Genomic DNA, 26,411 nt, shown 5'->3' with positions numbered 1-26,411 from the left:
CTAGTTTCATTTCTGTCTCTGTGCTAAAGATCCCCTAGCAAAAGCAGCTTGCTTTGGCTCACAGTTCCAGGTGACAGTCCATCATTGTGGGGATGTCACAGCGACAGGCTCTCCTGACAGCCGCTCACCTTGTACCCACAGTCAGGAGTCAAAGAGTGCATGTATGTATTTACACAGTACGTGGCCGCAGCCCAGGGGATGGTGCCGCCCTTGGTGGACGAGACTTACGTTGTGAATCCCTCACAGACCTGCTCAGAGATCATCACCCAGGTCATTTTAGATTTGGTCAAGTTAACAGCATGTTCAGCCATGGATTCTGGGGAACTCAGTTGTCAGGCTTGCTCAGCACTTTTTTGCCCGCCTGGCTAGCTCGCTGGCCCAAGCTTTTTGCCTGGAGTGGATATTGAATTTAGGGAGGGGAGCGTCCTCCCACTCAGCCTCCGCCCTACATGCACCTTCAGGGTCTCACTCCGTCATCTGTCTATCAGCTCTGTGGAAGGACCTTCTGTTATGTGTGCCCCTGTCCTGCCGGGGTGTGGATGGTGCCCAGGACTCAGCCAGAGACCAGTTGAAGACGTACTCCTTGGAAGCTCTTACACCGGGAGTTCCCGCCTCGGGAGCTGGGCTTGCCATGGCGTTCCGTCGGACTGAGGGTATGTCCATGATCCAGGCTCTGGCCATGACTGTGGCTGAGATACCAGTCTTCCTGTATACCACGTTTGGTCAGGTAAGATGGGTGTAGTCCTCGGAGGCAGGGGTGGGGGCAGGGGGTCCTCGGCGCCTGGGAGAGCTGAATCCTTGCGGAAGCTATGCCACCTGTCTTAGTTAGTTTCTCATTGCTGTGATGAATACCAGGACCGAAGCAAGTTAAGGGAGAAGCAGGAAGCTGGCTGGCTGGTCACACTACAGAACGGCAGATGCAAACTTTCCAGTGCTTAACTCGCTTTCTCAGTTGCATACAGGGGATCTTGCCCTGCATATTAGTGGTCCCCTCTACAGTTAAGTTGACCATCACAGGCGTTCTTGGAGGCCAACACTAATAATGTAGGTGATTCTCCACAGCTATGTCAGGAGGCTTGCCTCTTAAGCTACTCTACATTCTGTCAATTTGAACATCATTAAGAGTTAGGCCTTGGTGGGCTGGAGAGATGGCTCAGAGGTTAAGAGCACTGACCGCTCTTCCAGAGGTCCCGAGTTCAATTCCCAGCAACCACATGATGGCTTACCTATAATGAGATCTGGTGCCTTCTTGTGGTGGACAGGCACACATGTGAGCAGAATACTGTATAAATAATAAATAAATCTTTAAAAAGAGAGAGAGAGAGAGAGAGAGAGAGAGAGAGAGAGAGAAGAGAGAGAGAGAGAGAGAGTGTTAAGCCTTGGACTTGGAAGGCCGGGCCAGGCAGATCGCTGTGAGTTCGAGGCCAGCCTGGTTTACAAAGTGAGTCTAGGATAGCCAAGGCTACACAGAGAAACCCTGTCTCCGAAAAACAACAACAACAAAGAGTTAGACCTTGGAGATGGAGAGATGGCTCAGAGGTTAAGAGTACTGTCTGCTTTTCTAAAGGCCCTGAGTTCAATTCCCAGCAATTACATAGTGGCTCACAACCATCTATAATGAGATCTAGTGCCATCATGTGGCAGGCAGGCACACATATGGGCATAATACTGTATAAATAATAAATAGATCGTTAAAAAAAAAAAGTTAGGTCTTAGAGTGGAGAGATGGCTCAGCGGGTTCAATTCCCAGCACCCATATGGCAGCTCACAGCTCTCTATAACTCTTGTTTGATCTGACACCCGCACACAAATAAACATATAGTCAAAATACCAGTGTACATTAAAAAAAAAGGCTGGGCATGGTGGTGCACGCCTTTAATTCTAGCACTTGGGAGGCAGAGGCAGGTGGATCACTGGAGTTTGAGGCCAGTTTGGTCTACAAAGTGAGTTCAGGACAGCTAGGGCTACACAGAGAGATCCTGTTTCGAAAAACCAAAAAAAAAAAGTTGGCCATAAGCCCAAAGCTGGTTACATTAAGGCTGTCCCAGGGTGTGGTGGCACAGGCGGCCAGCCTGGTCTAAAAAGCAAGTTCAGGACAGCCAAGATAACATGGAGAAACCTGTCTCAAAAATAAAATCAAACAAACAAACAAAAAACAGAAAAAAAAAAAAAAAGAAAGGCTAAGTCTTGGGCTGGACAGATTGCTCAGCGGTTAAAAACACTGACTGCTCTTCCAGAGGTCCTGAGTTCAATTCCCAGCAACCACGTGGTGGCTCACAGCCATCTATAATGTGATCTAATGCTCTCTTCTGGCATGCAGGTATACATGCAGACAGAACACTGTATACATAATAATAAATAAATAAATCTTAAAAAAAAGAAAAAGACTGTCCTAAGCCCAGTCTTCACCCTAAGGCTAGGTGACCTCTTGAGTTCATAGTTTGTCAGTCAGAAAGCTGACTCAGTTCCTCACACCCCCTAAAGCTCTCTTTTGTGGGAGGGAGTTCCAACTGGGCCAGCAGCAGAGCGTGGCCAGGGCCGGCCTGTTTGGATGGAGTGGTCTGGGGCAGTGAGAGCCTTTTGCTGTGGGTGTCACTGGGAAATGCAGTCATCACATCTCGGTTTGAGTTGTATACTGGTCACTGTCTGCACAGTTGTAACTGAAGTGAACCACACGTTTCTCATTTGGAAGGTGGTGGGGATTATGAGAGGTGACACAGGCTATGCCCTGGTACACAGCACCCCTTCAGGCACAGGCCAGTGACCAGCAGTGTGGGGGCACACTGGACCCCAGTATTCATCTCCTCAGGGGACGGTGCTGTCTTTATGTTTCTGACCCACGCCTCAGAGAAGCCGACCTGATCTACTGTTAATGGCCCTTGTCACTCTTCTGATCCTCAGCGGACGCTGTGCCCACACTCAGCGCTTCCCCTTGGGTGACATAACCAGGCCACTTGTCTCTTTCCTCTAGTCTGCATTCTCTCAACTGCGGTTGACACCAGGCCTGAGGAAGGTTCTTTTTGCCACAGCCCTTGGGACTGTGGCCTTGGCCCTGGCCGCCCACCAGCTGAAGAGGCGCCGGCGGAAGAAGAAGCAGGTGTGCCCCGAGGTGGGAGGTGAGCAGCTGGGCACGGTACCCATGCCCATCCTCATGGCCCGCAAGGTCCCTTCCGTGAAGAAAGGTAGGTGTCTGCCGGGGGAGGCCTGACGTTATCACATCTCAGCGCTGCTCACTGGGGTCTCGGGCTCTTGCCTTCCTGCCTCACAGCTACGCTGCCCTCTGTAGAAATGATAATCAAGCCATTCTGTGAGATACTGGGCTCAGTCCTGGTGGGTGGCGATGGTTCTGGGTATCTTTATTACTCTAGAGGGCGCCCAGGTCAAGGACCATGGATGTCTCTCCAAGGCACTCAATGTTTTGTTTGTTTGTTTGTTTTGTTTTGTTTTTGAGACAGTTTTTCTGTATAGCCTTGGCTGTCCTGAATTCACTTTGTAGACCAGGCTGGCCTTGAATTCACAGTGATCCGCCTGCCTCTGCCTCCTGAGCGCTGGGATTAGAGGCGTGCACCACCACGCCTGTCTGGGAAATAAATTTTAAAGCCAGGTGAGGTAGTGTGCACCTGTAATCTGAGCACTTGGGAGGATGGGGCAGGAGGCTGAAGAATTTATGGCTACTGTGGCGACAGTGAGATTTTGTGTCCCCCACCACCAAAAAAAAATACATAAGAAAAAAGGTCAGGAAAATGAGGTTTGAAAATTCTTTAATTTGTTGTATGTACATGTGCCATGGTGTAGCTGAGGCAATCAGAGGGTAACTGGTGGGAGTTGGTTCTCCTTCCAAGTGCATCCCAAGGGTTAAATGTAGGTCATCAGGCGAGGTGGCAAGCAGCCTTCCCTGCTGAGCCTGCCTGCCAATCCTGGTGCTGCTGTTGAGGATTTTGCTTTTTTCCAAGGCAGAGTTTCTCTGTGTAGCCTTGGCTGTCCTGGACTCGCTTTGTAGACCAGACTGGCCTCGAACTGCCTACCTCTGCCTCCCTGAGTGCTGGGATTAAAGGCGTGTGCCACTGTACCTGGCTGAGGATTTATTTCTTTAGCTTATGTGTACGAGCGCTTTGCCTGCATGTGTGTATATGCACTATGTGCCTGTAGAGGTCGGAAGACAGCACTGGGTCTCCTGCAACTGGACTTAGAGATGGGTGTGAGCTGCCATGTGGGTGTTGGGAACTGAGCCCAGGACCTCTGGAAGAGCAGCCAGTGTGCTTAACCACTGAGCCCTCTCTCCAACTCCCGTCCCCGTTTTGAGACAGGTTCAGATAGCCCTGGCTGGCCTGGAACATACTGTGTAGCTGAGAATAGCCTTTTTTTACTCTGTTTACTTTGCTTAATTTGTGTGTAGTTGTGCTCTGTGTGCACATGCCTTTATGGGTGAGTGTAGCAAGTATCCCAAGGCAAGTATGGCAGCCAGAAGTCAGCCTGGGGTGCTGGTGTGCACCTTGGTTATTCACAGCTGCCCTGAGCTCTTAGGATTCTCTGGCCTTTGACTCCTATCTCACCATAGGAGAGTCAGGAGATGTGGGCTACTGTACCTGGCTTTACATGACATCTGGGGATTTGAACTCAGGTCCTCATGTTTGTCCAGCAAACGCTTTACCACACTGAGCCACCTCCCCAGCCTGACCCGGAACTTCTCATCCTCTCACCTGTACCTCTTGAGTGGGGGATCATGGCACCCTGTGCCACCATGCCCAGTTTATGAGGTGCTAGAGGGTCAAACCCAGGACTTTGTGCACCTGGGCTTTTTCTCTAACTGAGCTAAAGCCCGGTCCTTTACTATTTTTACATTATTTATACTTTATGGGGTGGGGGCGGGTGGTGGTGCATGTGTGTGTGCCCTGGTGGGTGTATGCAAGTCAGAGGACAGCATTCAGGAGTTGCTTCTCTCCTCCTGTAGGGGACTGAGCTCGGGTTGTTTGGCCTGGCAGCAAGTGCAGTGCCCTTACCTGCTGAGGCATCTGGTAAAGAGAATTCTTTATCACTCACTCAGTCAGGCACGCAGGCAAGCTGTAGGGAAGTGACCCCACCTTGCTCTCAGCTTGTTCCAGCATTTGGGGCCCTCCTATGGGCCTGGCTCTGCTAAGTGAACACACTCGGATACGCTGACATCTTAGCTTAGAAGGTCAAGACACACTTCCAAAGAGATGAGGGGGGAGGGGGGACGCATGTCAGATCCTCCCTTCTCTTCACAGGCTACTCCAGCCGGAGGGTTCAGAGCCCCAGCAGCAAGAGCAATGACACCCTCAGCGGCATCTCCTCCATCGAGCCCAGCAAGCACTCGGGCTCCTCCCACAGCTTGGCCTCGGTGAGGAGCCGGGGTGGGGTGAGGGGTGGGGGCAGGTGCCACCGGGACCCTCTTGGTAAAGGAGATGGGAGAGAGGCCCCCTTCACACCCTCATTCATGAATTCCAGCTTCAGAGCCCGCTGACGATAGTAGGCGGCACCAGGTGGAGCAAGGTGTGTAGGTGCCAGGGAGAGCTTATCGGCAAGTTTGGCCGGCAGACATTGAGCAAGAGCCTGGGAGGTGTCCAGGATGGGGCAGGGCTGAGGGTCCAGAGATAAAGGGCACAAAGGTGAGCCCTGTTTTACTGAAGCTCACCCTTGGGTTCACAGACTCATTCTGAGTCTGTTCAGCAAGGACCAGGCCAGAGCGCTAAGCCTAGCTGGTGATGCCCTTGCCCTGAGTCTCCTCTGGGAAGATAGAGGCTCTTGTGGCTGAGAGGCCCCGAAACTGGGCAGCAGCTGTCTGTCCTCCTTGTCAGACGAGTAAAGCAGGCACGGGGCCTAGGGAGGCTTCATGCATGGCCGTTGATACTGACCTCTGTGTTTCTTCATCCTCGGGCACTCTCTGTGGGGCATCAGGCTGTTCTGAGGATGTGGGTGCGGCCCTAGCTCACTCAGGGGAGCCATCTAGGAGGGCATGTGGCCTGTGGTCCTGGCAGTGGGGGAGTGGGCTTAGAGGGGACCCACAAAGGGCCTCACTTCTTATTTGTATCCTTGGTCCCCAGATGGTAGTGGTCAATTCATCCAGCCCCACAGCTGCGTGCTCAGGTTCATGGGAAACCAGAGGGATGGAAGAGTCTGTGCCCACCACCGATGGCAGTGCCGAGAGCCTCTATGTGCAAGGTTCGGCCGGGACACTAGCTCAGAACCTGGGGGTGGGGTAGCAGCACTGTGGCAGCAAGGAGTGGTTTTCTAGGAGTCTGGGCAAGGCAGGTCCCTTCTTCACTTACTGCCCCATCCCAGATCCCTGTCACGACCTGGCGGCCCTTTCTGGTCAGAAGACACATCCTGGCTGGATAAAGACCTGGGTACTGGCTAGTGCAGAAGAAGTCGAGACCCATCTGTAGAGGCCTGCCCAGTTCTGACCCTGCCATGGCCTTCCACCTTCTGCCTCCCGCCGTGCTGCATCCCCTTCAGGGTGAGACCGTGAGACCCGACCCTCTCTCCTCTCTCACATATTCTCAGGCATGGAGCTGTTTGAGGAAGCCCTGCAGAAATGGGAGCAGGCGCTGAGTGTGGGCCAGAGAGGGGATGGGGGCAGCACCCCCACACCAGGGGATAGCCTCCAGAACCCAGACACCTCGTCCGAGGCACTGTCGGAGGTAGGTGGTGTTCCCTAGGCCCTATGCAGGGCTGGCAGGGTGAATAGACTGGCTGTGGCAAGCCCTCTCACAGGCGTTCGCGGGTCTCCATTCGTGACGGCTCCACCAAAAGGAATAAAGCAGTTTGCACAACTACCGTACTTAGTGCTGTGTTGTGCTGATAGCTTGGTGAGCAAGTCCCAGGTTGATAATCAGATCCTTCTCAGCTCTGTTCAGGGGGTGGGGAGTGGGGGGTGGCAGTTGGGGTATTTATGCACGGCTATAGGAAATGGGCCTCTGTCCCTGGTTGATTAAATTCTGGGGCTTTGAGTTTGGTGTTATTATTTATTTATTTATTTATTGGAATACCACTCAAGTGTTTTATTGTAATTTCGTAATTTTATTTATTTATTTTATGTGTGTTTCCCTGCATGTATGTCTGTGAACCATGTTGGCACCCACAGAATCCACAAGGTGTTAGATTCCCTAGACTTAGCTGCCTACACAAAGAAACCCTGTCTCAAATGCCCCCACCCCCCAAAAAAAGAAGAGGAAAAGATAAGATTTCTGAGACCTGAAGTTACAGGTTCAAGCCATTACATGGCTGCTTGCAACCAAACCTAGGTCCTCTGGAAGAACAGCAAATGCTCTTTAACTGCGGAGCCATCTGTCTAGCCCCCACCCTCCCCTTTTTCTCTGGTATTTTTGAGGCAAGGCTTTCTCTGTATAGTCCTGGCTGTTCTGGGCTTTGTAGACCAAACTGGCCTGGAACTCAAAGAGATCCACCTGTCTCTGCCTTCCAAGTGCTGGGATTAAAGAGGTGCACCACCACCACCACCACCAGGTGTACATGTGTAGTGAGTAATTACCTGTAGAGAGTTCTGGAGAGAAAGGTAGAAAGGCTTTCATTATGTTGACAGTATGTTTTTCCTCTGTTGTGGTTAAAAAGACAAAAATAAAAAACTAGGGCCAAGCACACAATGGCCCCAGCCCTGGGGTTGATTTTTTTTTTTTAATTTAATGTATATTGGTGTTTTGACTGCATGTATATCTGTGTGAGAGTGCTGGGTCCCCTGGAACAGGAGTTATAGACAGTTGTGAGCTGCCATGTGGTTGCTGGGAATTGAACTCAGGTCCTCTGGAAGAACACAGTGCTCTTAACTGCTGAGCCATCTCTGCAGCCCCCGGGGTTGATAATTTTGAGCACATGTGCTTGGCATTGGCTTGTGTAGGTAGCAACACTGTGGGCTGTTTCTGTTTTATTCTTTATGCAAACCCAAAGCTCCCAGAATCGTGTTCTCTGTCTGAGCAAGGTCAGGTGGGCGCAAATTTTGGGGAGCAGTAGGATGTCTGGAAACCAGTCAGGAAATGGCAGTAGCCTTAGACATTAGAAATTTGGGGGAGCCAGCACATGGCAGCACATAGCCAAAACTGGGGAGGCAGAGTTAGGAAGGTCACAGAATGTTTGAGGCCAGCCTGGGCTGCAAATGAGTTCCAGGTCAACTTGGGTTTCAGAGTAAGGCGAGCCCAGGGGGAGCTCACAGGCACTTGTTGCTCAGGTGTGGGGGACTAGAAAGACCTGCCTGGGAGGTGTGTGCCAGATCTCAGGCCAGGACCGCCCTGTGCCCCTGAGACCACAGAGAGGCTGTGTCTCACAGAGGGGCTGTGTCTCCTCTGTTTTAGTTCTGTCTTTCCACTGCCATGGCGTGGTACCTGCTTGATGGGGTGTCCAAAAAACAGTGTGCAGTGCAGGGGTGGGTGGTGCCTGGCACAGATGGTAACAGGAAAAAGTGTGTTTCTCTTGCCCAAATGGAAAGCTGAGCTCAGAAATGTGTCATGAAGACAGTGGGTTGCAAAGACAAGACACCTCCGCTCCCCAGATGCCATAGACCCTAGTGTGGGCAGATGGTGGCGCCCACAGGTGTTTGTTAGGAAAGAGGATTGAGGGGCGTGGCTCTGGTTCCCCAGTGTGTTTGCTACTCGGGTTTTATCTGTATGTGCATAGGACAGGGTGTCACTTTGTAGTCCTAGCTGGGTTAGAACTCTCAGTGTAGACCAGGCTGGCCTCACACTCACAGAGAGGCATGTTTACCTCTGCCTCCCGAGGCCTGGGAGTAAAGGTATGTGGTACCATGCCCAGCTTTATTGCTTTGAAAAACGTTTTTTATTACATTGTTTACTTGTCTGCATGCTTGTGTGTGTGTGTGTGTGTGTGTGTGTGTGTGCGCGTGCATGTGTGTGCATGTGTGTGTGCGCGCGTGTGTGTGCGTGTGCGTGTGTGCATGTGTGTGCGTGTGTGTGCGTGTGTGTATGTGTGTGTGCGCGCGTGCGTGCGTGTGTGCATGTGTGTGCGCGTGTGTGTGTGCGTGTGTGTGTGTGCGTGTGTGTGTGTGTGTGAGAGAGAGAGAAAGAGAGAGAGCGTGCACGCAAGCAGGCTATGTACATACATGATAATCCAGGAATCTGTTCTTCTTCCACCCTGTGGGTCCTGGGAACCAAACTCAGGTCATCACGGCTTAGTGACAAGCGCCTTTATCCGCAGAACCATCTTGCCAGCCTTTCTTCGTTTTGAGATGGAGTCTGACTATGTAGCCCTGGCTGTGTGGAACCGGCTAAATAGATTAGGCTTGAGCTCACAGAGGCCTGCCTCTGCCTCCCAAGCGCTGGGATTACCGGACTTGGTTAATTTTTTTAAAATTACAATATATTTGTGTGTGTGTGTGTGTGTGTGTGTGTGTGCGCGCGCGCGCACCACAGTGGGCTTGTGGAAGTCAGAAGAACCTACAGGAATCAACCATGTATGCCTGGGGGCTGAAGTCACATTGTCAGCCCTGGCAGCTTTTACCTGCTGAGGTGTCTGGCTGCTTCACCACCCTCTTTGTTGTTGGTTTAGATTTATTTTACTTTGTGTGTGTGTATTTTGCCCCCATGTATGTATGTGCACCACAAGTGTGCCTGGTACCAGCTGAGGTCAGCAAAGGGCCCAAATCCCCTGAAACGGTTACAGACAGTGGTGAGCCACCCTGTGCTGCTGGGAGCAGCGCCTGCGTCCTCTTAAGTCCTGAGCCACCATCCCGCTCCCTGTGTTAGTTTTTGTTGTTGTTTTTGGTTTTAAGACAGGGTTTCTCTGTGTACTCTTGGCTGTCTTGGAGTCACTTTGTAGACCAGGCTGGCCTTGAACTCACAGCGATCCGCCTGCCTTTGCCTCCCGAGTGCTGGGATTACAGGCCGGCGCCACCATGCCCAGCACGTTACGGGTTTTTGTTTGTTTGTTTTTGTTTTTGTTTTTGAGACAGGGTTTCTCTGTGTAGCCTTGGCTGTCCTAGACTCACTTTGTAGACCAGGCTGGCCTCGAACTCACAGCGATCCGCCTGCCTTTGCTTGGATTAAAGGCGTGTGTGACCACGCCCGGTACCCTCACATTACCTTACCTCCTCCCCAAGCCCTCTACTCTGGCCTCGATTTGCGTTCCTTTGCTGCTGTTGCCTGGCTTTTCGTGTGCTGTTGGCCTTCTGTGTGTAAGTGTTGTCGTTTGGGAAGGCATGGTGCACATGTGGAGGTGGGTAGACACCTTGTTGGAGTTGACCCTCTGTTGTTTGGGTCCCGGGACTCAGGCTTGTTGCCAAGCACCTCTGTCTGCTGGGTCCTGTTGCTGGCCCCCACCTGTATGTTTCCTTTGGAGAAATGTCTGTCTGTTCTGATCCTACTCCTGCCTTAGCCCCTGCATGGCGGATTACAAACACGCCAGTTGTTTTTTAATTTGACGGTGGTGGTGTTGAGTTGTACAGTTGTACACATTCTTATAGTCTGAGTTCAGTTCTGCTGTCAGATACATGACTCACAGAGATCTTCTCTCCTGTGGGTTTTCATGGTCTTTTTTTTTTTTTTTTTTTTTTTTTTTTGGTTTATTTTGTTTTGAGATAGGGTCTCTCTGCATAGCCTGGAGCTCATTGTGCAGACCAGGGATCCCCCTGCCTCTGCCTCCCAATCTAGGATTAAAAGCGTGCACCATGGTGCTCACCCGGTTTCTTTTCACATTTGTGATGGCATCCATGAAAGACACAATTTTAAATTCTGGGTCAGAGGTGAAGCTTAGCTGGCACAGTGCTTGCTTACCAGGCACCAAGCCCTGGCTTCCATCCCCACCTCCATGTAAGCCTGGAATATGCCAGCAGTCCCAGCACTTGGGAGGCGGAGGCAGGGGGATCTCAGAGTTTGAGGCTAGCCTGGTCTACAGAGTGAGTCTCAGAATGGCCAAGGCTATTGTGTCAAAAAACAAAAAACCCTCTCCCCTCCCCAAACATGTTGAGTTTGAAGCCAAGCTGGGCTACAGAGATCCTGTCTCAAAATAGAATCTGTTTTGTTTTGTTTTGTTATTTTGGGATTTTATTTATTTTATGTATGTGTATGAGCACTCTATCTGCATGTACACCTGCAGGCCAGAAGAGGGCATTAGAGGGCATAGATGGTTGTGAGCCGCCATGTGGTTGCTGGGAATTGAACTCCTGGCCTCTGGAAGAGCAGACTGTGCTCTTAACTGCTGAGCCATCTCTCCAGCCCCAGAATTTTTAAAATTCTGAACTTGACTGTGTCTGCTTTTCTGTGTTAAGCTCCTGCAGCCTTAGCCACCCATGGTTATTCCCCAGAGAGCTGACAGATGTCCTAAGGAGTTACCAGGCAGCCAGGCACCCAGCAGAGTGGCCTGTGGCCCAGAGTCCTGTAGGTCTGGTCCAGGCCTCTGTCCTGCCATATTTTAGCAAGACACCTGTGCTACTTCACCACCTTGAATTTTCTCTGTGGGATGTCCCTGCGGGACCAGAATGAGACCTCAATGACGGCTGCCCTGTAGCTCTCCTGGCCCTTTTTTGGCCCTAATTGGCCCTCATCTGTCACCTCCCTGGGCTCTGGTTATTGTAGCAACAGGCTCTGCTCCGGGTGCCTCCACCTCCATGGAGAGAGTAGTCAGGCTAACCCTTGCCTCGCCCTGGGACCCCAAAGCCAAGAGCCCCCAGGGTGGAGGGAGCAGCACCCAACTTTGCATGCCTGGGGCGGGATGTCCAGAGTAGCAACACAGCCACAGAGGTCACAGGAAGCTGTACCCCAACTCCAGCTCCCACCCTCCGCCTCTAGCTGAAGCCCTGCTTGTGCCTTCTTGATATCACTCTCCTGCCCCCTGTCCTTTGCTGTCCAGCTTGTCACCTGTAGGCTATGGCATTCCTGTAGTAAAATCTCCCTTGATTGGGGAACTTCTAGAGACACAGTGTTTTCTGGGAAACATTCAGCCAGCCAGCCAACAAGAAAGCAAGGTGAGGGGTTGGGGTATGGTTTGGCTGGTAGAGCACTTACTTACCATGCAGGAAGCCCTGAGCTCAGTCTTCAGCACCACAGAAAACCAGGTGTAGTGCTGCACACATCATTCTAGGATTGGGAGGTAGAGGCAGCGGAATCAGGAGTTCACGGTTATCCTCGGCTCCATAGTGAGTTTGACCACAGCCTGTTCTGTCTCAGGGTGGGAGAAAGCAAGGAAAAAAATAGATGAGACCAGCCGGGCGTGGTGGCACACATCTGTGATCCCAGAGGCAGGCCAATTGCTGTGAGTTCGAGGCCAGGACATCCAAAGCTACACAGAGAGACCCTGTCTCAAGCAACAACAACAAAATAATGAGACCAATTTTTCCATCATCGTCATCATCATCATCATTGTTATTATTATTTGAGACAGGGTTTCTCTGTGTAGCTTTGGCTGTCCTGGAACTCACTCACTTCAATTCAAGAGATCTATCTGCCTGCCTCTGCCTCCTGACTGCTGGGATTAAAGGCGTGCGCTACTACTGCCCAGCCTTGTTTTTTTTTTTTTTTTTTTTTTGGAAGCAGAGTCTTACTGTGTGGTCCTGTCTGCCTGGAACTCACTACATATCCCACATTGGCCTCAAACCTGAGATTCTCCTGCAGGGCTTCAGGATGCCCTTCCTACTAAGGTCCTTGCATGTCTTTCTGGCATCATGGTGGGTGTGTACCCATGATACTGCACCTTAGGCACATGTGCCCAGTGCCTCCGCAGTCTAGAGTTCTTCTTTTGGACCCAGAACTTGCTCCATTTTCTTGGGGCTCTATTCAAATGGGGAGCTTGGCAGCTCTAGGTTGAAGGTCGTTGTTTTTGTCATAGCCAGAGTCCCAACGGAGGGAGTTTGCTGAGAAGCTGGAGTCCCTGTTGCACCGGGCCTACCACCTGCAGGAAGAGTTTGGCTCCACTTTCCCCTCTGAGGGCATGCTGCTGGACCTTGGTGAGTAGGACAGGGCAGCCTGCTGCAGGCCTGAGGCACCAGGAACGGGGCCATGCTTCCCCATTACTGCATACAAATCAAATTCCCAGAGTCTCATTGAACAGATAGAGAAACTGAGGTGTTCCCTTACAGGCTTTGAACTTTTTCATACCTACTTTATTTGGGGTTCTTTAATGCCTACACCTTCCTTCCAACCCACCTACCTTAGACAGGAGAGAAAAGAGGTTAATAGCAAGGCTCAGTTCCTGGGAGCAGGTCCACTGGTGTAGTTGGTAGGATTCCAGCAGACCCGTTAACCAGCAACCAGCAATTCAGCAAAGGGGATTGCAACCGCAGCAGCCGGAACCCAGAACCCGGAGCAGCAGCAGGAATCAGGAACCTCGACCCGTTCTCTGGAGCATTTCTCTCTAGGAACGGCTCGAAGGGGAGCGATGAACAGCCAAACAATAGGAAACAATACCAAGACCAAAAGGCCACGCCTCTTGCTTTTGGCTCATATAAATATCTCCTCTCGGATCCATACTAAGATGTTTTTCAGCTGGCAAAGACCGAGCCCCCACAAGAGATGGTTCCTCTTCCAGTGGATAAACATCACTTGGTTTCTCCCAAGTCTGTTCCCCATCCCACACTTGGGATCAAAACAAAAACATGTTTATATCCGCTACAGCAGGCAGATGTGGAAGCAAAGAGTCCACAGTGCAGGCGCCATCTTTGAATCTTTTCTTATATCTCTTTCTCCTTCCCCACCTTTATCCAGCCTAACCCTACACCACCCCAACTCCAGGTAGGAGAGAAAGAAGGCTAGAGCGGAGAGAGAGCGTAGGTCTCTCAGCTCCTTCCTCTGGTTAGGGTCCTCGGGTTCCTTGAGGCAAGTCCAATCTTTGTTTCAGGACATTTCCAACTTTTTGTCAAACTGCATCAACAGCAGCCTCCTCCTTTCTCAGAGCCCCCTCCCCCACCCTTTCTCTCTGGGCTCTGGCAAAGAGCCCCTCTCAGAGCCCACACGAGGCAAATAAGACACTAAAACTTCCCATTACCCCATAGTTAGTGTGCCTTGTCCTGGCCTCTTGGGAACATCCTTGGGCTGTGTGTCTACATCTCCCGGACAGGTCTTCAGGCCTCTGGGTTCACATGGCGGTTAGCCAGCAGCAGGCAGAGTGCCACAAGCAGAAGTCCTCTTGTCACTTGGTAGAGGTGAGGAAATGTGACCCACAGACAGGGAACCAGCTTCCTCGGCCCATTGTCCAGTGTCGTCCTCATGCCTGCAATATGTATACCCTTTTCCAGGGTTCACTACGGGAACAGCTGGGGTCCAGAGTGCGTCTTCCTAGCTCCTTGGCACTGGCCTCAGTGTAGCCTTGCCTACTGGGAGAGCCCTGTTCCCTTGGCTCTTCCTCTGTGACAGAGGTTGATAGGGACTTCGAGGTAGTCCCATCAAGTCTGTGGTCCTGAGCATCCTGAAGGTCCAGACCCCTGAGCTGTAGAGCCTGCAGCTGTGGGAATGCTAGCTAATTGCCCTGCAGACGTCCTTAGGCAGGCAGGTTCAGTTGTAGAAAGGCACTCGCCCACCAGGGCACGTGGAATGTGAACAGGTATTAAGATGACCCCACTGCTGTCACACACTCTGGGCAGCTTCTTGACCTCTGCCAACATCCACCCTAGACAGAACCTCTGGGGGTCCAGGGGGTGGTGCTGAGTGCAACACCTTGGGGTGGGGGCGCTCAGCCAGTTTTACTCTCTTCCAGAGAGGACCCTCATGCTGCCCTTGACGGAGGGCTCACTGCGTCTGCGGGCTGATGATGAGGACAGCCTGACCTCGGAGGACTCCTTTTTCTCAGCCACTGAGGTGATTGGGTTGGGCCAGGCCTCTGAGCACTAGCTTATAGGGGGAATAAGGTAATTTTATTGGGTGGATACCAAGCTCTGCTTCCTAGATACTCTGAAGTTGCTAGCTCAGGGAGGCCTGAGAAGCCAGGAGTTATGGATCTGCATGGTCAGTGCAGGGGTCCCCACCATTGGGCTTGAAATCACACCCATCTCTGGCTTCTCTAGTCAACTAGTCCTTTGGTCAGCATTAGTCTACTACCAGACTGGGGTAGGGGACGTGATGTCTGTGCTTGAGACAGGTGATGGGAGCGTGTGTCCACAGGCATTTCCTTTGGTAAGAGTGCTGAGGCCTGGGGCTGGACATGAACCTAGGCCTCCCGTCTCATAGGGCCAGTGTGCCTTTGGTAGCTTCATGGTGGGTCGTAGGCAGGCCCCACGGGTGACTGTTGTTGGTGGGGCCCAGAGCTGTGGTCCCTGTGGGGTGCTGCTCACTGGCCTCCTTGGCCCCTCCCCAGCTCTTTGAGTCCCTGCAGGTTGGAGATTTCCCGCTCCCTCTCTCCAGACCTGCTGCTGCCTACGAGGAGGCTCTGCAGCTGGTGAAGGAGGGGAAAGTCCCGTGTCGAACGCTCAGGTGAGAGTCTATGGCGGCTGTGAGTGAGCTCCTGCCCCAGGGAAGAGGTGCGGAGGTCCCAGTGATGGCGATGGCTGGCTTGGCCGAAGGAGGCTGATGTCAGCCCAGGTACCACAGCCATAACTGCCACCTGGGCCCAGGTCCAGAGGAGCCAGTGTGGCCCCAGAGACCATCCAGTCAGCCTCTGCCGTGGCTGGGAAGAGATTGAAGGGTAGAGGGAAGCTGGCAGCAGCCAGAGGTCACACTGCTAGGCTGAGGCAGGGCCAGGCTGGCCCCTTGTCCTCTCCTCCTCACCCAGGGTACACCCTACCCTCCATCGGGCCTGTGCCAGGCAGGACCAGGTGGCGTGACACCATCTGTCCCTCTCCTCAGGACTGAGCTGCTGGGCTGCTACAGTGACCAGGACTTTCTGGCCAAGTTGCACTGTGTACGGCAGGCCTTTGAGGTGAGTGTGGGGCAGGGACCACTGGGGGAGAGTGCTGGGCCTGCCCCATACAGGGCCACTCTGCCCAGCTATGACTCTGCTCTGGGAGACTGCCAGCTCACCCCACCCCCTTTTCCAGGGCCTTCTAGAAGAGAAGAACAACCAGGTCTTCTTCGGGGAGGTCGGCCGGCAGATGGTGACAGGCCTAATGACCAGGGCTGAGAAGGTAGCTGGGGTGGGACTGTTGTTTCAGAGCTCTCCCTCCAAAACCTTATTTCCGGCTGGGGGTTTGGTTTGGTTGACTGTTGACCCCCACAGCCCACGGAGAAAAGAGAGGAACAAGGCCCCCGAGCTGTCCTGACCTCCACATGCAGCCCGTGGTGTGGAGGTGTTGCACTCACGGATTGGGTACATGATCACAGTAATAATTAAAACAGCGATGCCTGGGGCCGAGAAGATGGCTTGCCTTGTAAGCAAGAGGACCCGCATTTAGAGCCGTCTGTTAAAGAGCCATGTGTGGTAGCGTTGTGCTCCTAGTGTTATGGAGGTGGAAACGACCAGGTCCATAGGGCTCTGGCCAGTCATTCTAACTGGGGAGCCCCTAACCCCAGTGAGAGACCCTGTCTGAGGAACAGCTCCTGATTTCCTTCTGGCCTGCACACATACAAGCATTTTAAAGCCAAGTGCGGGAGTCCTGGCACCGTCTCGTGGCCATAGGGTGCTGGGAAATGGTTGTGGGTCCTGTGTTGTCGGTGTATCCCTTGCCCCCCCCACCCCCCACCGCGGCATCCCCCAGTTCCAACGTGGAAAACCAGAGACTTGAACTTTCTTACTTGGTGGCTCTAACAGTACATCTTTATAAAACTGACCAAGTATGAAATGCAGAATGGGTGGCTGTGGCAGCAGCCAACGCCTTTTAATCCGCACAGGCAGGGAGAGGTGGGCAGACCTGAGTTCGACACCAACCTGGTTTATAGAGTGAGTTCCAGGACAGCCAGGGCTACATAGGGAAACCCTGTCTTGGAAAACAAAAAAGGAAAAGCAGACTACAGAGGATCCCCTGCACCTATCCATGGCCAACCCTAAGTCCCAACTGTCCTGTGCCACGAGTGTCTCTCTCCACCTCCCCGGGTGTGCCCTGCCAGCAGCTTGCCGCTTCTGTTTGGTGATATCACAGAGTAACTCAGCCAGCTTACTGCGCCAGTGTGCTGTGGTGGCAGTCGCTGCCTGCCTGCCAAGTACTCCATTGTGGGTGGCATCTGCACACAGGCTCCACGGGGACCTGTGAGGTCCCTGCCCTGGGTGCTGACAGGACCTGGAGGGATCGTGCTAGTTCACTTAGGTCCTTGTTGGCGACATAAAACAGTTTGTGTCCGCATGTCTTGGCAGATGCTGGGTTTTTGTAATCTTGACCTTTGCCCCTCTTCACTGCTCCATGCCCCTTTGCGTGTGGAAGAGGTTGTGTAAGTTCTCATGTGTATCACCCACGTGTGCCTTTGTTAATGGATTGGAGCTTGTCCCTTGAGACAGGATGTTCTGGAACACAGGCTGGCTGTGCAGCTAAGGATAACCTTGACTCTGATCCTCCTGTATCTGGCTCCCAAGTGGTAGAATCACGCGTGCGTGCCTGGCCACGCCTGGCTTCTTTCCTTGTCCGTTACACCTAACATTTTTTGTTTTGTTTGTTTTCTAGACAGGGTCTCTCTGTGTAGCCTTGGCTGTCCTGGACTCGCTTTGTAGACCAGGCTGGCCTCGAACTCACAGAGATCCGCCTGCCTCTGCCTCCTGAGTGCTGCAATTAAAAGCTAAAATTTGTATTTGTGTGCATGAGTGTGGGGGCATGCGTGAGGATGTGCACACACCACTGTGTACATGCGAAGGTCAGGCCAACTGGTAGGAATTAGTTCTCCTTCTATCTGGGTTCAGAGACTGAACTCAAGTGGCAGGTGCCTCTGTCACTCCTGGTCCTCTTGTTTTCTTGGGGCCCAGGCTGGCCTTGAACTCATGCCAGTGGTCCTGTCTCAGCTTCCTGTGGTTCTGCTGGAGCAAAGCTGTGGAATAGGCTGTCCCCTCAGTCCTTCTTGCTCTCTCTGGCTGGAGGAATGACCTAAAAGCCTTGCGTCCACCCTTGTCCTCCACTGCTTGAGAGCTGTAGCCTAGCTGCCTGCAGTCATGCTGGTCTGTGGCTATGTTGAGACTTTGCCCTGTGCAGCTTGGGGTCCTGGGGCCTTGGATGCATAGCAGACTCTGCCGGCTTTGTCCCCTGTGTGCCTAGCACATTTGTCCTCAATTATGTTTCATTTGGTTTATTGTGACATCTACACAGAAGAAAACATAGAAAGGTGTGTTTAGTGTTTAATGGCAAAAAACATGAGCCCCGAGGGTTCCCACTTCCGGCCTCACCACCCTGCCTGGCGCTCATAGTGACTCCTCCCTGCTTCCCCTACCATGCAGTGATGCCCACGGTAGCCAGTGTTGTGAGCCCTGACAGGTGACTGTCGCAGTGCCTGCCCTCTCCCCTGAAGTGAGCTCCGGCCTGCCCCTTCCTGTCTCCCCGAGCCGCTGTCAGAGCTCTGCCTCAGCTTCCGTTCAGCAGGCAAAGAAGCTGAGCCTGGAGAGTGCAAGCAGCTTTCCTGGCCGCTGAGCAAGTGAACAGAGAGCCAGGCTCGGCTGTCTAGTTGGCCAGGTCCAGTGTATGTCCTGACCAGATCTGTGGAGACACTGGCCCTGTGGCAGATGGCCAGGTTCTGGAGGGTAGCATCAGGGCGTTTTGTAACCATACAGCCATCGGCCAAGCCTGCGCGCGTGCGTGTGTGTGTCTCTAAGTGGGCTGCTTCCATGTGTGTGTCTCTGTGTGTGTGTGTGTGTGTGTGTCTAAGTGGGCTGTTTCCATGTATATGTGTCTGTCTGTCTGTCTGTCTGTCTGTCTAAGGGCTGTTTCCATGTATAAGTGGATGTGTCCTGTGTCAGCCACGCTATGTATGGAGTGCTCCTGTGCCAAGGGCCAGGCTAATGGTAGCCTGCACTTTTTCTTGGGCACCTCCAAGGAAAGAACATGTAGGAGGGCTGTGCCTGGCTCCCAGAAGGCTACACGTGAGCCAACCTGAGGTATGGCTGGGTGCCCTGGTGCGGAATCTGCCCCAGACACACCCCGGTTCTCTGGAAGGATAAGGCAAAAGACACCTTGTTGCCTCTTTGGGGTAAGGCCCCAGCCCTGCTTGGCACACTCTTATCCACAGCCCAGCCTGCCTGTGAATCTTACCCAACTGGGTCTAAGAGCCTCTCCCACAACCAGAACCGGCTGTGCTTCTCACAGAGTCCCAAAGGCTTCCTGGAGAGCTATGAGGAGATGCTGAGCTACGCCCTGCGGCCTGAGACCTGGGCTACCACCCGGCTGGAGCTGGAGGGCAGAGGGGTGAGTCGGCTCCTGCTGAGCTCCAGGGTCTTCAGAGCTGAGACAATTTTGGTGGGAGCTTGTGCCCAGCTCTGTCTGTGTTGGGCAGCGGAGACAGGCCCCCTCTGCCCTTGGCTGTATACACAGCAGCTCTAGATGCAACCCCCCCACCCCCACCTCACCCCCACAGGTGGCGTGCATGACTTTCTTCGACATTGTGTTGGACTTTATCCTCATGGATGCCTTTGAGGACCTGGAGAACCCCCCATCTTCGGTGCTTGCTGTCCTGCGGAACCGCTGGCTGTCCGACAGCTTCAAGGAAACAGTGGGTCACCACCCCTTTCCTGTGTGCATGTCACGTGACCTTGGGCACTAGTCCACTTGTCCCTGGGCCAGTCGCTGCCCGCTGAGCTCTGGGATGTCAGCGCCAGGGCTCTCTCCAGGCACTCCAGTGCTCCCTGCTGCCGTGGTTCTGGCAGGGTGCTCCTTTCCCTTTGTATTGTATGTCGGGTGACGCGGAACCTCACTCTGGGCTGGCATTGCTTACATTCATTTTAATGAATCGCATTAGGTTAAAATGGAGGCGAAATCCTAATACCTTCACCCACCAAACAAACAAAAAACCCAAGGCCACCAGTAACAGTGTGCTGCTGCTCCCTATGACTGGGCTCCACCTAGCCCATTTACAAAGTGCTTATGGTGGCTCCCCACAACCACAGGTGAGGTGGGCGTCATGGCTGGCTCATGGCCATTTCACAGAGGAGGACACTGAGGCTTAGGAAGCCTCGTACCTAAATGGAGCTCTGAAGCAGTCAGGGTCAGAGCCGAGACTCAATACTAGGTGTGTATGGGGTGAAAGAGTGCACAGGAATGGTTCCTGCTCTGAAAAGGACCCAGGTTCGCTTCCTAATGCTTTTGTGGCAGCTTACAAACACCTGTACGGCGAGTTCAGGGCATTCCATGTCCCTGGCCTCTCTAGGCTCCTGCATGCATGCAGTGCATGGGCTCACGAAGGCACACACATATATTAAGTAAATAACTAGGCATCTGGCCAGGCTGTGGTGGCGCATGCCTTTAATCCCAGCACTCAGGAGGCAGAGGCAGGCGATCGCTGTGAGTTCAAGGCCAGCCTGGTCTACAGAGTGAATTCCAGGACAGCCAGAGCTGTTACAAAGAGAAACTTTGTCTTGAAAAATAAAAGAACAACAACAAAAATTAGGCTTCTGTTTGCAAATTTAGGGTAAAGAAAAAACAAGGCTCAGGCATGGTTGGGTGTGTGTGAGCTGTGTAGAGAGCTCACTGTGGGCAAGGGCCTTGGTTAGACTGTTCTAGTTCTACAGTGGGGTCTTGCCTGTATTTTAGGCCCTAGCCACCGCGTGCTGGTCTGTCCTGAAAGCCAAGAGGAGGCTCTTGATGGTAAGTGATTGGTCAGGCCCCTTGGGACTGAGCTGGGTCTTGAGTGGCCAGAGATCCCCACACTCACCACCCATCTTGCCACTGCACACCACTAGGCCAGGTGCCCCAAAGGTCATGTGACTCCACCATGCTCCCTACCCAGGGAGCAACCATCATGTCCCAGGCCTCAGCAGAGAAGTGCACCCTGGGAAGGACAGAGGGCTAGTGCATGGGAGTGGCCAATGGCCACAGGAGTCAGGAAGCAGAGCATTTCTCCTTCCCTAGCATGGGCGCTGTGGATGGAGTAGCTGAGACGCATAACTCCCCATGGCTACCAGGCTCTACCGCCCAGTCAGTCCCAGCTGCTGTGACCAGTGCCCTGGGTAGGCTCTGTGTGCTAAGGCCCATATGGGCAGCTCTCAGCAGTCCGTTAGCGCTTTCTGTACAGGTCCACCACTTACCCAGGGTCACCTAGCCAGGACGTAGTGGGCCTCTAGATGACCACAGGTCCCCAACCCCAGCCTGGTCCTTAGCCCCTGCCACTCACCACAGGTGCCCGACGGCTTCATCTCCCATTTCTACTCCGTATCGGAGCATGTCAGCCCCGTGTTGGCCTTTGGCTTCCTCGGACCCAAGCCCCAGCTGGCGGAAGTCTGTGCTTTCTTTAAGGTATGTGACGGGCCCTGCTTCCTGCCCTCACAGACACCCCTCATGCCAGAAGAGGGGTGGGGCCTTGGGCTGTTGTAGATGAGGAAGGCCTGCGCCTGAGGATGGGAGAGTGGCCTGGGGCTTGGTCATTGAGAAAGGGACTTTGTGGGATATAGGCAATGCCACAGGACCCAGTCCAACAGCCATCTCTACCCCCAGCACCAGATTGTGCAGTACCTGAGGGACATGTTTGACCTGGACAATGTGCGCTACACATCGGTGCCAGCCCTGGCAGAAGACATCCTACAGCTGTCCCGGCGCCGCAGCGAGATCCTCCTGGGCTACCTGGGGGTACCAGTGGCTAGCAGCACCGGGCTGAATGGACCACTGCCTCGAGAGAATGGGCCCCTGGAAGAGCTGCAATAATATGGGGGACAGGCTGGAGGGGAGAGGGAAGGCTGCCCTTCCGTTCCTTTCGGTTGGCATCCAAGGGCCAGGGGGGCCAAAGGCCATCCCAACACCCAGAGGACAGACTCATGGAGTGGAGCCACTAGGAGCCTCTCCAGCTGCCCCGGGGCTCCCTGGGCAGCAGAAGCAGGCCAGAGACAGCAGGGTCTGACTGGGGGAGGCAGTGAGAGAGGAGGCTGTGGTAGAGAATCGCTCCGAGTGTGGACCCCAGGACCCCAGTCCCCTCTGGGCTGCAGCCAGGACAAGGAGGATAGGACATGAAGAGCTATGTGGTGACAGGCATAGGGCCCTGGAATAGGAGCCATGTATAGCTACATATTCCCAGCACCCAGGCTTCTGGCCAGTACGGAAATCCCCATCTGGGCCACCCAGAGGCAGGCTTGCCCCACCTGTGCTCACATGTGAGTGGGGCCTAGCCCTTCATCACCGTAAAACACTGTCCTCCCACGTTTTCATGCCCTGCTGACCTCTGCCCCCTCCACAGGTGGGGGAGGTAGGATTGGCGGCTTCCCATCCCCTGTGAGCCTGGAACCCCCTGGGCAGTCCTAGGCTCCAGCTGAGGCCTCTAACCAGAGCCCTCAAAGGCCTGTTTTGCCATCTGCTGCTCCAGAAGTGAGGCCCTAAGAACCATGGTGGGGAGGGGAGGGAGGACAGAGGATGCACAGCAGGGCCAGCCAGTCCCCCTCCCCCAAAGCTGGGCTCAGCACTTTGCCTTCAGTGCCATGCACATGTGCTTGGGCTACACGGTGGCATAGAGCCCGCCTCGGCTGCTGCCACCCAGGGTCCCACAGACAGCCCTCTCCTTTTGCCTGAGCTGGGAAATTTTTATTTATTGCCTTAACACTTTATTTGGCTGTTCCACCCCTTCCAGATTGTGAGCCATGCAGGAGAACAGGCTGCTGTTCTGGTCTGGAGCTGAGCACTGGCTCCTGGGACCAAGTTCCTCTCCCTGGAAGGGGGAGGGCTCCCCAGGGTCATGAGGGTGAGGTGAGGAGAGGCTGGCCATGGCTCTGGCGCCAGATCCTCTCTGAGGCCTGTGCTTGCTCAGAAGGGAACAGCCCTCACACACTCAGTCTGACATTCCATTCATTTGCACTTCCCCTGAGCTGTGAATGTATCCCTGGGCCAAGGCCCATTCTGATTTGCCCCTGAATCACACCGTGGTGGCATTTCCCTTGTCCTTGTTATGTGTCCACGCACTGGCCTCTAGCACTCATCTGTCTCAACTCCAAATCCCAATTGTAGAGAGTGTGCAATGACTGTGAGTCAGATAAAGGATGGAAACAGACTCTTCTCTGTGTCTTGCTGGGCGTAGAGGTGGGGGCTGTGATGCCGAGCAGGCTGGGGACCTGCCCGCAGGTGCAGTGGGGAGAGGTTCCAGGAGGAACAAGGGCGGGAGCAGCCCGATGTGGCCTGTGACAGCCTGGCAGGGTCTGTGTCCCTGGGATGACAAGATGCAGGTGTGAAGTAGGTGGCTTGCACCTCTGGTCCTCATTTTCCACATCAGTCAAGTCAGGCGTTGTGCCCAGCCAGGGTTTAGAAGAAAGCCAGGTGTCTCTGGCCTGCTTCTGCTGCCCAGGGAGCCCCGGGGCAGCTGGAGAGGCTCCTAGTGGCTCCACTCCATGAGTCTGTCCTCTGGGTGATGAAGCACTGGCCAAAAGCCACATGTGACAGTTCATCCTCAGAAGCAGTGAAGTCGGGAACCTGAAAGCAGGAGCTGATGAGGAAGCCATGGAGGGTGCTGCTGCTGCTGCTTGTGGTATGAAGGCCAGCCAGTTGAGCTGAGTCATAAATCTGGGTGCAGAGAAAGATCCTGCCTTGAAACATGAAATGAAGAGCGATTAGGAAAAACATTCAGTATTGACCTCTGTAGAACATGCATATATACGTAGATTTTCCCCCTATTTATTTTGAGGCAAGGTGTGTAGCCCTGAATGTTCTGGTCCTTGCTATGTAGCTATGTAGACCAGGCTGGTCTTGAACCCACAGAGATCTGCTTGGCTCTGCATCTCAATTGCTTCGGGGAAGAGAGAGACCCTGAAAATTGAGTTTTTCTATGCCTGCTCTACCTCTCAAGTAATGACATGGAGACCTATTAAATTTATTAATAAGCTTCAAGCACTATAGCTGAGCAGACTCGGCTATTCTAAGCTGACTATGCTGGCCTGGCCTACTTCCCAGCCATGTGCCCTGTTACCTCCATCTTAATCTCACCCTGGCTGCTCTCTGTCAAAGAGGGTCTCTCTCCACCTGGGACCCCTTCCCTGGGGTGGAAGCCCCGCCCTTACTCTGCTGCCCCACTAAAGGCTGCTCAGCTCTTCACTAACCACTCAGGCGATGGAGAACAACTTTACACAGCATTGAGACAGGCATGCTTCAATAATGGTGACAATGCCAACTTCTGCACTGCGGCCACATCTCTGGACGCAGCAATCAGCATTTGAATGCACAGTGCACAGAAACCTCCTCCAACAAGACCCTGTCTCAAAAACCTAAGGCACAGGTGAAGTGGTGCACACTTAGTCCCAGCACTAAGGAGGCAGACAGCGACAGATGACTCCAAGGCCATCTCCGGCTACTGCATGATTCTAGGCCAGTTGCTGAGATCCTGTCAAGAAGGAGAAACAAAACGGCAGGGGTTGTGGCTCAGGTGGCAGAGCCCTTGCCTGGTGTGCAGGAAGCTTGGTATAACACACCAGTTAGGTCAACAGGCCCAGAAGGACAAGATGGTCCTCGGCTCCACAGCAAGTCTGAGGCAAGCTGGGATACCTGAAACATTGTTTCAGATGAGTGGAAGGGTCCATGCTTTTGTCCCCTTCACCAAATTGAGAGGTAAGCTGTGACAGATGTCACTCCAATGCTGGGCTTTAAACAGGGCGGTTTGTTTAAGCAGCCTGTTGAGATGTACTTTGTACTCCCTAAACCCATTACTTTAAGGGTTTCCAGTAAGGACCCAGAAGAACATACCAGCTACTACAATATACTTCTAGAACATTCCTGTCAGCCTCTGTACTCTCCAAGGCTGCCGCCAGCTCTCTTCTTGCTTTTTGACTTGGTGCTCATTCTGGTAGAAAAATGTTTTGTTGTTAACTGTTTTGTTTTGCTTTGTTCTTTTGAGGGGGTTTCTCTGTGTAGCCCTGGCTGTTCTAGAACTCACTCTGTAGACTAGGCTGGCCTTGAAATTATAGAGGTCTGCTTGCCTCTGCCTTCCAGGTGGAAGGCTGTGGAAAAAGATGGTTTTGAGAGACGAGTATCCATTTTGCCGATGGGTATCCAATCCAGGCCTCATGGATACCTCTGTCAGCCAAGCTATACCCCACATCCCTGGATTTTTTTGTTCTGTTTTGTTTTTTCCAGATGAAGTAAGTGTGTGTGTGTGTGTGTGTGTGTGTGTGTGTGTGTGTGTGTGCGTGTGTGTGTGTGTGTGTGTGTGTGTGTGTGTGTGTAATGTCTTAGTTAGGGTTTCTATTGCTGTTATGAAACACCAGGACCATAGCAACTTGGGCAAGGAAAGGATTTTACACTCCCGTATCACTGCTCATCACTGAAGGAAGTCAGGACCGGAACTCAAGCAGGGCAGGAACCTGGAAGCAGGAGCTGATGCAGAGGCCATGGAGGGGTGATTGCTCCCCATGGCTTGCTCAGCCTGCTTTCTTACAGAACCTAGGACCACCAGCCCAGGGGTGGCATCACCCGCAATGGGCTGGCCCTCCCCCAGCAATCACTAATGAAGAAAGCGTGGTACGTGCCTGCCTATAGCCCAATTTTAAAAGAGCGTCTTCTTTCAAGGTTCCCTCCCCTCAGATGATGTTAGCTTGTGTCAGGTTGACATAAGACTAACCAGCACAGTGTGTGTGAGTGTGTGTAGGTATACGCATGTAAGTGCAGGTGCACACACAAGCCAGAGGAGTCAGGCCCCCCAGAGATGGAGTTACAGGGTGCTGGGAAGCAAACTTGGGGCCTCTAGGAGAGGAGGATATACCCTTAACCATGGAGCCATCTCTCCAGGCCCTGGTTTGGGTTTTTGAGACAGGGTCTTGCTATGTGCTGCAAACTGGCCTTGAACTCAATCCCCTTGCACTGCCATACCCAGCTAGCCATTTGCCTTAACCAACTTGTCATCTTTGGAACCTTGGAGTTCCACAACCAGCAGGAACTAGAAGTTCCTTGAGGGGCGGGGCAGCACCCAGGCTGATTACATTACTTCATCCTTGGGGTGGCTAGTGGCCTGTCACTGTTGAAGGGCTCAAGCACTTACTAAAAATACATGAGCTCTAACCCAGAGGGCAGCCACCTCTCAGGAGGCCAGGCCACGGAAGATGGGTCTCCTCAACTGTATGCATGGCGTGGTGGGGTAATGCTCAGAGTCAAATGCCATTGTCTAGTTTCTGTGTCATCCCCTGCTGCTGCCTGCCAAAGGAGATGTCAGAGGTGACAGGCTAGCTCCTGTCCTGAGGTCCTGTAGCTATAGGGAAGCCTGGGTCTTGGGGATGTAAAGGGCTCTGGAGCAAGCAGCCATAGCCAGGGCTATTACAGACATGCACACGCACAGACACACATACACACACACACAAAAGCAAGTAGACAGGACTTTGGTTCTAAACGGCGGGGTGGTTAAGAACCTGTCAGGTAACCCTGGGCACAAGTCCCTGGTATGCTACATACTAACTGGGTACCTGTGGCAGACAGCTGGACGCACCAG

General features: G+C 53.1%; 1 protein-coding gene across 2 annotated transcripts; it reads left to right on the top strand.

Moving 5' to 3' along the window:
* The first annotated feature begins 466 nt into the window (after positions 1-466).
* On the top strand, positions 467-21,954 carry Miga2 (mitoguardin 2). 2 transcript variants are annotated; one of them, XM_051166200.1, is made up of 15 exons: positions 467-727; positions 2,972-3,182; positions 5,247-5,359; positions 6,063-6,180; positions 6,523-6,659; positions 12,805-12,922; positions 14,668-14,768; positions 15,265-15,380; positions 15,753-15,825; positions 15,944-16,030; positions 19,121-19,219; positions 19,389-19,523; positions 20,561-20,614; positions 21,146-21,262; positions 21,461-21,954. In XM_051166200.1, the coding sequence occupies exons 1-15, from the start codon at positions 632-634 to the stop codon at positions 21,665-21,667; spliced, it is 1,782 nt and encodes a 593-aa protein (XP_051022157.1). In that variant the 5' UTR covers positions 467-631; the 3' UTR covers positions 21,668-21,954. The 2 variants fall into 2 exon arrangements, with proteins under 2 accessions (XP_051022157.1, XP_051022156.1); XM_051166199.1 differs by having other exon boundaries at positions 582-727; positions 3,030-3,182.
* The last annotated feature ends 4,457 nt before the right edge of the window (positions 21,955-26,411 follow it).

The sequence above is a fragment of the Acomys russatus genome, chromosome 24 (assembly GCF_903995435.1).
Source record: "Acomys russatus chromosome 24, mAcoRus1.1, whole genome shotgun sequence".
Classification (NCBI taxonomy): domain Eukaryota; kingdom Metazoa; phylum Chordata; class Mammalia; order Rodentia; family Muridae; genus Acomys; species Acomys russatus.
Note: the sequence above shows the minus strand (reverse complement) of the source record. Positions and strands in the feature narration are given on the sequence as shown.

Excerpts from the sequence above, each read along its gene's own strand:
- Miga2 (XM_051166200.1), top strand. The coding sequence starts at position 632 with ATGGCGTTCCGTCGGACTGAGGGTATGTCCATGATCCAGGCTCTGGCC. Across the intron at positions 728-2,971 it reads TGTATACCACGTTTGGTCAG|TCTGCATTCTCTCAACTGCG; the intron begins GTAAGATGGGTG and ends TCTTTCCTCTAG. Across the intron at positions 6,660-12,804 it reads CGTCCGAGGCACTGTCGGAG|CCAGAGTCCCAACGGAGGGA; the intron begins GTAGGTGGTGTT and ends TTTTTGTCATAG.